The following is a 14,885-nucleotide window of genomic DNA, read 5'->3' on the forward strand; positions in this document are numbered from 1 at the left end:
AAAGGTGCTATTAAGAATTATCAGACACAGACAAAGGGTCAAGAAAATCTATTATTGACATTGGGGTTAAAAAATCACAATATTATCTACCTTGTTCTTTGTAATACAAGCATCTTGCAGAAAGCTGCTGCAAAACATATGCATTATTTTCTTGAGCAGATGATTTACATTTATGAAATTTGTGATTTTCCATTTTAGAACCCTCAGCTTGCCAAATTCCTTAATAAATGTTAAAATGTGAGTTTTTACATTTTTTTCAACATTATTATAAAGTATTTCTTTTAAATCAATGATTCTCCTCTCTCATTTTTCCTTAAAAAGTTGAACTAGACAGTTGTTTGCATGTGGTCCTGTGTCAGAAAAGAGAGTGGAAGCAGCTGGATTCTGATGTGCTGGCACCACAGGTTTCAATTTTTTTTTTTTTCTTTCAGGCATTGAACCCAGGGCCTCAAGCATTCTAGGAAAGCACTGTACCACTAGCTGTACCCCTAGCCTGCTAAATTTTTTTTTTAATGAAATGAGGAGAACTGGAAGAACTTCCTTGTTTAAAGGCTTTGGGAGCATATAAAGAGGAGGAAAGAAAGGTGTGTTAGAAATTGACTGAAAAGTGGTATTTACATTTTGCAATTACTTCACATTAGAAGTTTCCACTTATAAAGTGACTCTGACCTTAATCACCAATACCCAATTACCAGGCTGTTTGGTAGTGGTCCTGTTCCTATCAGGGCACACCAGGCCTCAGTGATCTTCCCCTGCAGCTCTTTCCCCCACTGCTTGTGTCATCTGTTTCCTGAGATCATAATGAGTCCACTGCTCTGCTGAGCTTTCTTTCCCCCCACTCCCTCTCTCTGGAGTAGTTTCCTCTCTGCCTTCCCATTGTTCTTCTGCTCATTCTACAGTTCATCTTAAAGCCCCCCTTTTTAATGAAGTCTCTAATATTCAGAGGTGATCTTCATTTCTTTTCTTTTTTTGTTTGTACCGGGGGTTGAACTCAGGACACTTAACCACTGAGCCACATCCCAAGCCCTTTTTGCATTTAATTTAGAGACAGGGTGTCACTGAATTGCTTAGGGCCTCGCTAAGTTGCTGAGGCTGGCTCTGAACTCCCAATCCTCCTGCCTCAGACTCCCAAGCTGCTGGAATTATAGGTACAGGCTACTGTGCCCAGTTGATCTTCATTTCTTTATGCAGACCTTCATCATGACACAATGTGTTTGCAATTTTTTAAATATATGTTTACAGTTCTTGCCATAATATTAGCTTCCTTGTGGTAGGAATTATCATAATAGCTAAAACTTGTACCAGCCACTGTTCATAATATTGCACATATTCAAGCATTTTAGTGGCCAAAATTAAGAGAGGTAGATATTTTACAAAGGCACAGAGTTGAGGCACCCAGTTTAATTTGTCCAAGGTCACTTGAATAGTAAGTGCTGGGTTGATATATATCAACATGTCAAATAAAATATCTGTCATAATAATAGAAGCTTCTAAATATTTAAGGTATAAGTGAATAAGACCTGAGTTAAAATCTGTATCAAATATGTATTTGTTTATTACTGTATAATAATTTTGTTTTAAAAAAAAATTAGGATAAAAACAGTTTAAATTTAAACTTTTTTTTTTCTTGAAACCATGGTCTCCAAAAAAAAAAAAAAAAAGTTAAACTGGAAACTTTCACAATATGTGAATATGTTATTGCTAATAAAACTTTTGATCTACTTAGTCATACATAATGTAATTATGTTCGCTCTATTCTAGCAAAATTGTACTTTTGTTCCTGAGAAAGTGAAAGTTCTCATTGTATAAATGCTAAGAAAAATTTGATGGTTCCATTGATTTTGTTAAGTCCAAACCAATATTACTTAAGAAGCATAACAAAAAGCTGCAGGAAATACCATTAATCTTCTCACACTTTTGTTATTATTCCCTGAGAGACTGAAATATTTTAATCCTAAATGATTTAAGCCAATTATTTGAATCTTTGTTCATAAGTTCACACACTAAAGCACTCATGAAAAAACAAAAAGAAATAGAGATTTTGGTGACAGAAATCTATTTTATTTTTATAATATAAAATAATTATCTAAGATAGGATAGACACAAGTCTCAAAACAGCTTACAGATTTGATATCAATCTGCATCCTTAAATAATCTCAATTTTATAGATATGAAATGTTAAAAACAATATAATGATTCCCAACTTTTTAAAAAGTTTTAAAGTAATAAGTTCTTAGTTTTATATGTCTCCATAATGATATATCATTTATTCCACAGTTTCTTAAAAATAGGCCTTGTAAAACAGGCCATTACTTATTTTATTTTTTAAAATTATGGGATAGTTCTAGAAACAATACTATTTTTGTAGTTTCTGGAAGCATCCAGTTCTGTTCTCATATTCTTCCGAACTGCTAATGTACACTAAGCTTGCAAATAAAAATGGAATAATTTAGTGTCTATATCTAAACCAATTATTTAAATGTAAAACTAAGTTTATCATATGACCTAAAGCTCATATGCAAACAAAAACTATTGAACACATTACTCTGGATTTGCATCTACACCTAGATGAAAGAACAGAGAAGAAAAGGGGCCAGGCTGCCATTGAAGGGGAGGTCTGAAGATGAGCACCTTTTCCTGACACAGTAGGTGAATAATTCTGATCAGGTTGCACCAGAGGCCACCCAGTGTAACATTACTATCCAAACAATCAACCTGGTAATTGGGTATTGATTATCAAGGCCAGAGTCCTTCATGGCCTTGCATGCTTAAAATGGACATGAAATGTGACACACGAAACGACAGGAGGTCTTGCAATGTTGTGACAACTGCTGGTAACATACCGAAAATTCTTCTTGAAACTTTAGGTTGTTGTTTGTGCAAAGCTCTTCAACATGTTGCAGAAAGGATTTCTTGCTTATTGGCCTCCATGTAAAGAAAAGTATAAAATGGAGTCTTGTTAGAATGTATTCTTTCATTTAAGCCTGGTCACTGGCTATACCGTTAACATGAAAAGAACAGGAACATTTCAAAAACCAAATGCAAAACAGACCTCTAAAGTCACTCTGACATGAAGTTAACTTGCTCTCTTTGAGTTCATTTTCTTTGTATTCACAGTACAAAACTCTTCCAATTTTTTTCAGTGACTTTAAGTGAAGGATTTAACATTTTCATGAATAAGGTTTTTCCAGTAAATGTAAGGGCATAAAGTTATCATTGAATTCTAAAGCACATAATACCTCTTTGTCATACAGAAAACATTTTATACATTACAAGGTTTTAGAAGGTATAAAATATTGCAGTGACCTCATTCTCATAATGACATGGTTTTTAAATCCCAAGGAGTTTAAATATCCCCGTATTACTTCCCAAGCTAAAATACAGACATGCAGACTTCACCCCAGAGAGAGAGAGAGCATTTCTCCAGTTACCATGCAATTAGTCATGCTTTTATGATTTATATCCAGCTTAGAGGTTTTTCCAACAAACATACAAAGAGGGAACCACACATTAAGATTGGGAGTTGATATTCAAAAGAACAAAAAAGTATTTTGTGAACTTACTTGATAGATTTTCTATAACTAAGTAACCTGCAACAAAGATTGTTTTAAATGCATTGTGAGTTGGAGAGGACAGCTCATTCTGAAAGAATTCTAGATTAAAATCAGAAAATTATAATAAATCAGTAACGCATAATGTATTACATCATAACTAACATGCAATCATTATTTAAATTCGACTTCACTTTTTTGAAATTACATTACTTGGCCTCAAATATGGCCAAATAATATTTTAGCTTCTCTCTCTAGCTAAAAAGGTGTTATTATTATATTCTTAAGCATCTGGGACTGTGAATCAAAATGGGCCACTTCTTATATCTTGCATAGTATTTGGTGGTCTAAAAGAAAATTAATGTAGATTTTAAAATATTTTCCTTATCTATACAGAGTTCTGGTCATGGGAAAAGAAATCTGTAAAAATGACATCATTTTGCCTAAATCTTGTTCCATGAGTGTGTTTGGATGAATATACAGCCATAACAAATTACAATCATTTTCAGTTACTTTAGACATGTCTACAACAGATCATTGACCAAGTTATTTACATTCTAAAAACACAAATATTTTTAACAGCCAAATAGAATATGTAACACACAAATTAGAGATGAATGCACTGTTAATAAAACATCATGCACAACCAATTAGCACTGCAAAAAAAGCACAAAAGGCACAAATACAATGAACTATAGTGAATAACATATAACCTTTTTCAAAGTTTTACATTTTAAATGATATTGGTAATAATCTTACTGTATTCTTTAAGGGAAAAATATTTATAAAAAGATGTATGTTTTGAAGTAACAGATGAATGAAATAGAAGAATTGGGTTAAAAAACATGGTATAATGAATATTGTGAAAATAGCCACAAAGAGGTGTGTTCAATGAAGAAAATATGAATAAAAAGGAAGCATATTTCATTATAAAACAGGAATTGGTGAGGAATATGGGGATGCTGAAGTAGGTATTATCAAGAAGAATGATACAATTCTCAATGATAGGGGGGTCTCTCCAAACATCCAGTAATCAAATATGGCATCAAAATGACAAGCTAGAGCAAAGAATCTTGACAGATAAGCAAAGCAGAGCTTCCCACAATTTCCTGGAATGATTCTGAAAGACTTTCTGACTCTAACTAGGTGAATACAAATAAGGCTGACTGGGCTATTTAATCAGAAGTATCCTTAACTTTTGAAAAGGGAAAAGAGTGTTTGAAACTAGAAGCTGCTAGAAGTATCTCTGGCAAAGACCAGCAAGAAGAAAAGATGAAAATGAGCTTGAGCCCACACTACCTACATACACCTACTTGGGTAACTGGGGTCGAATGTTCCCATGCTGACATGTTCTTCAAAAAATAGGAAAGCAGGGCAAATTCTAGTTAACTGAGCTTAAGATGTAAATGACTAAGATGCTTCAATGAGCAAGATCCATTTCCCTGATACTGAAAAAAATGGAAATTCTTGACTTGGGTGGAGATCACTTTTATAATCATAGAGAACATTATTCTGCTTGTGATTGGTAAAACACACACTATATCTGACTTAGTGACAGGCATCTGCTCCACTTATTTAAAGGACATATTGCCATTCTACAATGAAGAAATTCTCTCTTTCCCAGAAGACCCAGGAATATTTAAGGTTGTACTAGAAAAGCACTTTTACTGGGGTAACGAATCTAAAATAGATGCTAGTTTCTGAGAAGCCAGCAATAAATAAATCTGAAGAATCAGTATACCTTTGTGAAATATCTATGAAACATTAAACATGAATAATCACATCAAAGTATAAATGCACGATAAATAGTGAAAGCATAATCTTATTCATTATTACTCATGTCCTTGCTCTTCTTTCAATAATGACCTTTATTCTTCATTTAGAAATTCTACTTAAATAAAAAAATATATTTTCTAAATCCAATTCTCTTCAGTGAAAAACTCTACAGGAAGTTGCTTTAATTTTACTGTTCTTATTTTATTTTGTTTTTAAAAGCTCTCTTGAATTATTAGAATTTTAAAATACAACTGGCTAGGTGCTGAATTTGGGTAGATATTTGTGATTCCTTGCCTCATTATAAAATATGATGACCTTAGTGTCTTCAAATACCTTCTTTAATAAATACCACTTATGCTATCTCGAGCAAGTTACTCCTCTGTTTCACTTTCCAGATTTGGAGAATGGGGAAAACATGTAAATTATGCTGATAAATGTAAATGGTTTAGAGAAGTCCCTGGCTTCAGTAAGGAATATGTATAAATGAGTTACCATCATTCGCATTATAATTAATATTTCTAGTTTATTTCACATATCTCAAGCAGCTCCTATTCATATAATTCTACAACTGACACTGACATAAAGGCGAGGATGTGGGGAAAAGGTACACTCATATGTTGTTGATGGGACTGCAAATTGGTGAAGACAATATGGAAAGCAATATGGAGATTCCTTGGAAATCTGGGAATGGAACCACCATTTGACCCAGCTGTCCCTCTCCTTGGACTATATCCAAAGGACTTGAAAACAGCACACTACAGGGTCACAGCCACATCAATGTTTATAGCAGCACAATTCACAACAGCTAAACTGTGGAGCCAACCTAGATGTCTTTCAGTGGATGAATGGATTAAAAAAATGTGGCATATATACACAATGTAATTTTACTCAGCAATAAAAGATAATAAAATCATGGTATTTGCAGGTAAATGGATGGCATTGGAGAAGATAACTAAGTGAAGTTAGCCAATCCCCAAAAAACAAAAATGCCGAATGTTTTCTCTGATATAAGGAGGCTGACTCATAGTGGGGTAGGGAGGGGGAACATGGGAAGAACAGATGAATTCTAGATAGGGAAGAGGGGAGGGAGGGAAAGGGAGGAGGCAGGGGATTAGCAAGGATGATGGAATGTGATGGACATCATTATCCAAAGTAAAGGTATGAAGACACGAATTGAGTGTCAACCTACTTTATATACAAACAGATATGAAAAATTGTGGTATATATGTGTAATAAGAATTGTAATGCAAAAAAACAAGTACATGTATAAAGACATGAATTGGCATGAACATACTTTATACAAAGATATGAAAAATTGTACTCTATATGTGTAATAAGAATCGTAATACATCTGCTGTTGTATATTTAAAAAATAAAATCAATTTAAAAAAAGGAAGGGATTTTTTGTTATTTTCAAAAGAATATTCTCTTTATTTTACTCAAAAGTGGGTACACTAGATAGTGGTAAATTAAACAGAAAGAGTCCCTATTGTGTTCTTCCTAATCAGCGTCTTCCATAAAGAGTGGTCACAAATATATAGACTACAAATCCAAGCTTTCAACTCAGGATACCAAACAAATACCTAATATAATGACACTATAATAATTCAGCTTTTGCATAATCACGTGAAACATTTCTAATCATGCCCACAGTTCTGACATCATTCCTTGCAAACCCTTCACATTCCCTGCTTGTACTCCAGATAATCTCTTGCTCTCCCTTCCTCTCAAGTTGGTACCACTCCAGGTGCTCCCCCTACAATGAAATTCCACTTATTCCTTAGTATCTGATTCAAATATTAATAGCTTGTTGTACAAAAAAGCCAATTATGTTTTCATTCTGTGCAATCAAATTTCTAAGGATTAGTCACCTTCTACTCTGTGCTATGGCTATTTAAGTACAAGCATTAAGGATACATGCATTTAGGTTCATATATACTTGAAGCTGGAGAAGGATTAACATTCAGCTTAATTCATGTCCTTCCTAACCTTCTACATAGTAGAAATGGATCAAATATTGGAAAATATAAAACTGTGGGTGAATTCAGACTAAGATACACAGTAAACAAAATATAAGTGCTCTGGTTATTTTTATGAATTGCAAGAACTTTTTCACTAAACTATTAAGAAACAGAATTCTCATTAGGTTATAATTCAAAGCTTTAAACATGATCATGTGATTCATTAATAACTAATATATGAATCATCATATCACCTAACATTTGACATTAATGAGTGCTAGGTGTCTTGTTAGAAAGTTGGATATGTGAACAATAAAATTGCTCTTGCTTATTCAACTGATAAAACAAGAGGTAGGCTGTGTGTTGCCTTTGTTTTCTTTTGTACAACTTGCTTTATCAAAACCCAATGACTTTATGTAATCTGTGTTTATATAACATAAGAACATATATTTAACAAATTTATGTTTATATAACAATATATAGTTATATGTATTATAATTTATGTAATAAAAATTGCTCAGCTCTTTAAATTGGAAAGTAGCCAGTTATATTATTAAAATCTGGACAATTCTCAGATCTATTTCCACTAACTACTGAATATAAATTGATTTTAACCTCCACTATCAGTATAGTATTTTAATAGTAGTTTTTATGTAATTTTCAGTCTATGTTTATATTATAATTATGTGTGAATTAAAATCCTGAAATACCTAGACAGCTCAAATTTGAGAAGGCATTTTGAATAAATTACGCATTTCAAATAAAAATTGACTCCCCCATTTCTTGTCTATAGTGTACACATCATTGCTTTAATAGTTTTAGCTTCATGTTGTATGATCATATTTATCTCTTAGGTACCAGTTGTGTTCTAAGTTTTATCCTTTATATGACGTTTTTACACTTTTGTTTTTAATTTAGACAATTATTAGTTTGACAATGTATAAAGTTAGAAAAAGTGAGACATATATTGAGAAAAATGCTTCACAAAATGTTTACAAAGAATAAACTCTTTGTAGGAAAGACTGGTTAGCTAAGCATAAAAACTCAGAAACTAGTGTGCATAAAAATCAATGATATTTCAAAAGGAATGCTGTTTTCAAATCAAGTGACCTGAGGAGATATTAAAATTCAATTAGAAAAATTTTAAATTTACAGTTTTAAGACTCTGTTGAAAATTGTTAAATTTAAAAATTTTTGGCTGAGACAGTGCTCTGATTCATACATGAGAGTGAAGGTTAAAATCAAATTATATTCAGTTCATTAGTGGAAAAATCAATCTGGGATTCATCCAGATTTCAGTAAGATAACTGACCACTTTTCAATATAAAGGGCTAAACGCTTTTTATTACATCAATCTTAGCTGTCTTAAGTCCTATGCCTTTTTGTTGAAAAGGGCATTATTTCACATCTGAGCTCATTTCTTTAAAGTCTATCAAAAACTTGAATTCCCACTCAGATTACTCTTGATGGATCCAGAGAGGAACCATTTATTTATGTTGGCAGTGGTGATTGAAGACCGTATTGTCACAGACTCAGCTTTCCCTCAAGGTCAATTAGTTGAAATCTATAGGGAATTAAAATATAGTCTTAATAGAGAGCCATAGCTGATAACCTATAGATGAGCAGCTTAAATCAGCATTAGCAGAGGCAGAGAACAAATTGAGAAACTTTGTTTTTTCTATTTAACCAGTTAAGACAGGTTAAAAATGAAAGAACCTCAAATTTATTACCTTCATATAAAACTATGTATATGTTCGCCATAATATGTTCTGGTTATTTAAATAACAACTTTGTGAAGAATCTATGTCTCTGGTAAAATATATTAATTAATATTTCCAAGTTTTATAGAATACTGAATATGAGTCTTTATATATTTCATTGACTAGACTAAAATTTATATCTACTTTCATGATATTCTATTACTTATCCAAAGCAATATTGTAATGTTTTCAGCGGTATCTTCATTTTTTTTCTCTTCTTTCATTTTTTCTAGGCTTTAAAATAGTGTCCTTTAAGATATTTCTTTTCATTCTTTTACCAAATTGCCAATAATTTTTCTGGAGTCCACACTATCAATTAAAAATATTATTTTAGGGTCAGCTGGTACTATATAGCTGACTATAAAACTTCATTTGGTAAGTGAAACATATGACCTGAATCAGTGAGTGATATAATATTTTTGGTATTTAATTAGATGAGCAATTAATTAGTAAGTGATATTTAGTACTTTCTTGAAATGCCTCCTTATATCTGTAAGGACAAGCATGTTTTAAAAAAGCAATAGGAACTTGAAGGACAGCTCTTTGTTTTATTTTTTTTTCTTTTCTTTTTTTTTTTATTGTTGGTTGTTCAAAACATTACATAGTTCTTGATATATCATCTTTCACACTTTGCTTCAAGTGGGTTATGAACTCCCATTTTTAGCCCATATACAAATTGCAGAATCACATCAATTACACATCCATTGATTTACATATTGCCATACTAGTGACTGTCGTGTTCTGCTACCTTTCCTATCCTCTACTATCCCCCCTCCCCTCCCCTCCCCTCCCCTCTTCTCTCTCTACCCCCTCTACTGACCTTCATTTCTCCCCCTTGTATTATTTTTCCCTTTCCCCTCACTTCCTCTTGTATGTTCTTTTGTATAACCCTGAGGGTCTCCTTCCATTTCCATGCAATTTCCCTTTTCTCTCCCTTTCCCTCCCACCTCTCATCTCTGTTTAATGTTAATCTTCTTCTCATGCTCTTCGTCCCTACTCTGTTCTTAGTTACTCTCCTTATATCAAAGAAGACATTTGGCATTTGTTTTTTAGGGATTGGCTAGCTTCACTTAGCATAATCTGCTCTAGTGCCATCCATTTCCCTGCAAATTCTATGATTTTGTCATTTTTTAATGCAGAGTAATACTCCATTGTGTATAAATGCCACATTTTTTTAATCCATTCGTCTATTGAAGGGCATCTGGGTTGGTTCCACAGTCTTGCTATTGTGAATTGAGCTGCTATGAACATCGATGTAGCAGTGTCCCTGTAGCATGCTCTTTTTAGGTCTTTAGGGAATAGACCAAGAAGGGGAATAGCTGGGTCAAATGGTGGCTCCATTCCTAGCTTTCCAAGAAATCTCCATACTGTTTTCCAAATTGGCTGCACCAATTTGCAGTCCTACCAGCAAAGTACAAGTGTACCCTTTTCCCCACATCCTCGCCAGCTCTTGTTGTTGTTTGACTTCATAATGGCTGCCAATCTTACTGGAGTGAGATGGTATCTTAGGGTGGTTTTGATTTGCATTTCTCTGACAACTAGAGATAGTGAGCATTTTTTCATGTACTTGTTGATTGACTGTATGTCCTTCTCTGAGAAGTGTCTGTTCAGGTCCTTGGCCCATTTGTTGATTGGGTTGTTTGTTATCTTATTGTCTAATTTTTTGAGTTCTTTGTATACTCTGGATATTAGGGCTCTATCTGAAGTGTGAGGAGTAAAGATTTGTTCCCAGGATGTAGGCTCTCTATTTACCTCTCTTATTGTTTCTTTTGCTGAGAAAAAACTTTTTAGTTTGAGTAAGTCCCATTTGTTGATTCTAGTTATTAACTTTTGTGCTATGGGTGTCCTATTGAGGAATTTGGAGCCCGACCCCACAGTATGTAGATCGTAGCCAACTTTTTCTTCTATCAGACGGTGTGTCTCTGATTTGATATCAAGCTCCTTGATCCATTTTGAATTAACTTTTGTGCATGGCGAGAGAAAGGGATTCAGTTTCATTTTGTTGCATATGGATTTCCAGTTTTCCCAGCACCATTTGTTAAAGATGCTATCCTTCCTCCATTGCATGCTTTTAGCCCCTTTATCAAATATAAGATAGTTGTAGTTTTGTGGATTGGTTTCTGTGTCCTCTATTCTGTACCATTGGTCCACCCGCCTGTTTTGGTACCAGTACCATGCTGTTTTTGTTACTATTGCTCTGTAGTATAGTTTGAAGTCTGGTATCGCTATACCGCCTGATTCACACTTACTGCTTAGCATTGTTTTTGCTATTCTGGGTCTTTTATTTTTCCATATGAATTTCATGATTGCTTTCTCTATTTCTACAAGAAATGCCGTTGGGATTTTGATTGGCATTGCATTAAACCTATAGAGAACTTTTGGTAATATCGCCATTTTGATGATGTTAGTTCTGTCTATCCATGAACAGGGTATATTTTTCCATCTTCTAAGATCTTCTTCTAGTTCTCTCTTTAGGGTTCTGTAGTTTTCATTGTATAAGTCTTTCACCTCTTTTGTTAGGTTGATTCCCAAGTATTTTATTTTTTTTGAAGATATTGTGAATGGAGTGGTTGTCCTCATTTCCATTTCAGAGGATTTGTCGCTGATATACAGGAATGCCTTTGATTTATGCGTGTTGATTTTATATCCTGCCACTTTGCTGAATTCATTTATTAGCTCTAATAGTTTCTTTGTAGACCCTTTTGGGGAAGGACAGCTCTTTGGAAGCAACGTTCCTTCCTTTAACACAGTATTTCCAGTGCCTAGAAAAGTGACTGGCATTCAAGAGGTGCCAGTTGAGATTTCTTTCATTCAAACAAGGTAAAATGGTCTTTAGATAGAGATGGGAATCCAATACTCTTGCTGATATCAACAATTTGAGGTGAGATTCCAGAGTAGCCAAAGTTGAATTTTATTTATTACTAAGTCTCTCCACGTTAGCACATTAGAAAACAAATTCTTGACAGATGTTTTATTTCATTAACCATGTATTCTAAATTAAAACCATGGGTATAATGTAGCTATCTCAAGGGCAATAGGACAGAAGCTGAGAATAGAGAGGAGAGACTGCTGACAGCTGTGTGAAGAGGTGGACAAGGGCTCCAGATGAAGACTTCAATGGAGAGATGACAGAAGGCATCACACAGTCTCAAAGAAGTCTTACAGCCTGAGCTGTTTGCTAGGTAGCAATATCAGCAGGTAAGCAATGACGGCCCTCGCATTGGAACTTACAAGCAGCCTCAGAAAACTAGATTTGGAAGATGCTCAAATCTGTTAATACAATGTATGTGGAGGTTCTATAAAGGTTCTGATTAACCAACCCACCCTACTAAGTTCAGCTCTGCCAAGGTAAGAGCTCATTCTGAGCAGCACACTATTTAATCATTTTGGGAAAGGAAAATTTGTAATAAACAGTGAACAGTTTTATAAATTGGAGGTAATTTTCCAAGCTGCTAATGGCATGAAGGGGGGGAAAATGGTGAAGAGATTCTATTTTATGATGATGAAGAAAGACATTCAACAGAGTTGCTCAGCCAGACCACTTGTCAGTTTAGAATGCCAAGAGGTCAATTTTGAGTGCTCTTTGGAAATGGATATTTTACATGTGATGTGATCAATTAAATCTTCAGCCCAATAGCATCTTACTTTGACAAATGTTTGAATCCCAACAGACAGAGCCAATGAACAAAATGCATTTTCATAAAACTAATTTAATTCTGTCAATGAAACTTGTTAATTAGTTAATCTGAAGTAAAACAGGGTTACTCCTGATTGCAAAATGCTAAGTGTGTTTAGACTAGAAACAGGCCTGGATTCCTCTGTTTTAATCATACTGAATACTACTCCTGGTCAACCATAGCATCAGGAGTTCTGGCCCCATGCAGACTTATGGCTAATGGAAACTGATTCCTCTTTAGTAGATTTATGATTCTGAAATCAAATATAGTTTCATTTTCTGCCTCAATTCATATCCTTTCCATAAAGAAATTTATTATCTCTGGGGCACTAAATCAGCTTCTGGGGGTACCTCTAATGCTGACAATCTGCTATTTTACTTTCTGATTATGTCAAGAAATTTTTGTGCCAGGATACAAATGGCATTTCTGAGCATCAGAGGAGTTCCTGGAAACAGGGACAGTTGGCTACCCATTGGTTAGGGCAGAAGAAAAATTTCATGTGCCACTCTCTGTGTGAACCAGAAGAGCAGAAGGTAGAGAATAGGAAATGTCAATGTCTTGGTCTTTACAGATTCCAATCTATAGTTGTAGAAATGAGCTCCTGTGAAGTGTAAATCCTGACATCACCCATCAGATGGAGAACTGAGTTCTTATATGATGGTAGTAATATAATGAGAAACCTGCAAAGAAATCTAGGTAAAAACTTAATTTACTATTAAAGCTAACACCACATAAGCAAACACAGCAAATTTTTAAGAAATGCACATTATGAGTCAATGTGCATTTTGATAACATTAATTTTACCATATCAGTAGCATGCAGTCTTACAGAGGAAACATTGTAAGTACAGAGGTACAATTGTTTGGGGTCTTTGGGGAAATAGCATATGAAGCAAAAAAAAAAAAAAGAGTTCAATATCATGTATTTTAAAATACAGAGCACACCACCTGACAAGATTAAAATAATCACAGCAGAACTCTGCATTACCACATAACTTACTGGATGACAAAAATCTCCTTGCGTCTAAAGAAAAATGAAGAGTATCTGGAAGTAAAGAGTCATTATTTATTTAGTATACAAACAGACTACATTATCTTTGATTTGCTACTATAAAAACATGAGCATTAAATACCTTAAACTTCATTCTACTTGCAGGTATTTCTTGTATTCTAGATTCACATATTTTTGTCACTGCTTGCAAAAATAGTTTAAATTTAGGACAAAAGCAAAATTAATGACTAGAATCTGTCAAACAATGATGACAATTAAAATGCTATTTTAAAAAGCTATTTTTCATAAAGTTTCATATGTCAGTCAAATATAATATATTCTTATTGAAGAATTGCATTTCCAAAGGTTTTTCAGTTTCTCCAAGTTTATCCTTCACTAAAGTTTCATTTCCTCTCTGCCCCATATCAGGAGAAATAAATCAAAAACGTAGTTCTCTCCTTAGACTCATTCTCAGCATAAAAATTACTGCTGGAAAAGAATACCATGGTTCTTTGTCTTTTAAGAGTGTTTACATTGGTCTCTTCTGGTGTATTTCAGAGTTAGACACGGTATACACTCATGTGCACACACGTGTGTGTATCTTGACACCTCAGAATCAGACAACTGAGCAACATCATGGCTCTCCTTACTATCTACATGACCATCATGATTATTGACAGTTACCTAACTGCCCTTTGTATCACCTTTATTTTTAATCTGCAAAATGGGGTCATGAGTATGACTTTGTGGTAACAAAGTGTTGAAACAGTTCAGTGAAATCATTGCAAATGCAATGTTTACCATATAGTAGCTGCTCATAAGCAGCAGCAATTACTGTGTTAGCAAACCATGGCAAAAATAGATTGGAGTAGTTTATGATATTACAAATATAAATAACAATAATAACAATACCAGATGTATTCTGGTTTACTGTTTACAAAGCACATTCATAGGCTTCTCTTAAATAATAAGTTTTTGATGATACATGGAATAAATATTCAATATGCACTCTTCTAAAAATCCACTAAAGAGAATGTTATTGAAGAAAGAAAGGTTCTATTAAAATAACTTTTACAAATCATTCAATTATTTTCTTTTGTTAAGAATTTTAGTTCTATTTATGTTTACTGGATAGGGTCTTGAGACTTAAAAATATGTGCCATTATTCAC

General features: G+C 33.8%; 1 protein-coding gene across 1 annotated transcript in view; it reads right to left on the minus strand.

Annotated features, from left to right (window-relative positions):
* Positions 1-14,885, minus strand: part of Ptprq (protein tyrosine phosphatase receptor type Q) — a 209,397-nt gene that overhangs the window by 21,443 nt on the left and 173,069 nt on the right. The window contains exons 36-37 of the mRNA XM_027929031.2: positions 3,564-3,590; positions 2,844-2,925 (exon numbers count right to left, since the gene is read on the minus strand). Of these exons, the coding sequence (XP_027784832.2) occupies positions 2,844-2,925; positions 3,564-3,590 (109 nt within the window). The remainder of the gene's footprint in view (positions 1-2,843; positions 2,926-3,563; positions 3,591-14,885) is intronic.

This window comes from Marmota flaviventris, chromosome 3 (genome assembly GCF_047511675.1).
Source record: "Marmota flaviventris isolate mMarFla1 chromosome 3, mMarFla1.hap1, whole genome shotgun sequence".
NCBI lineage: Eukaryota > Metazoa > Chordata > Mammalia > Rodentia > Sciuridae > Marmota > Marmota flaviventris.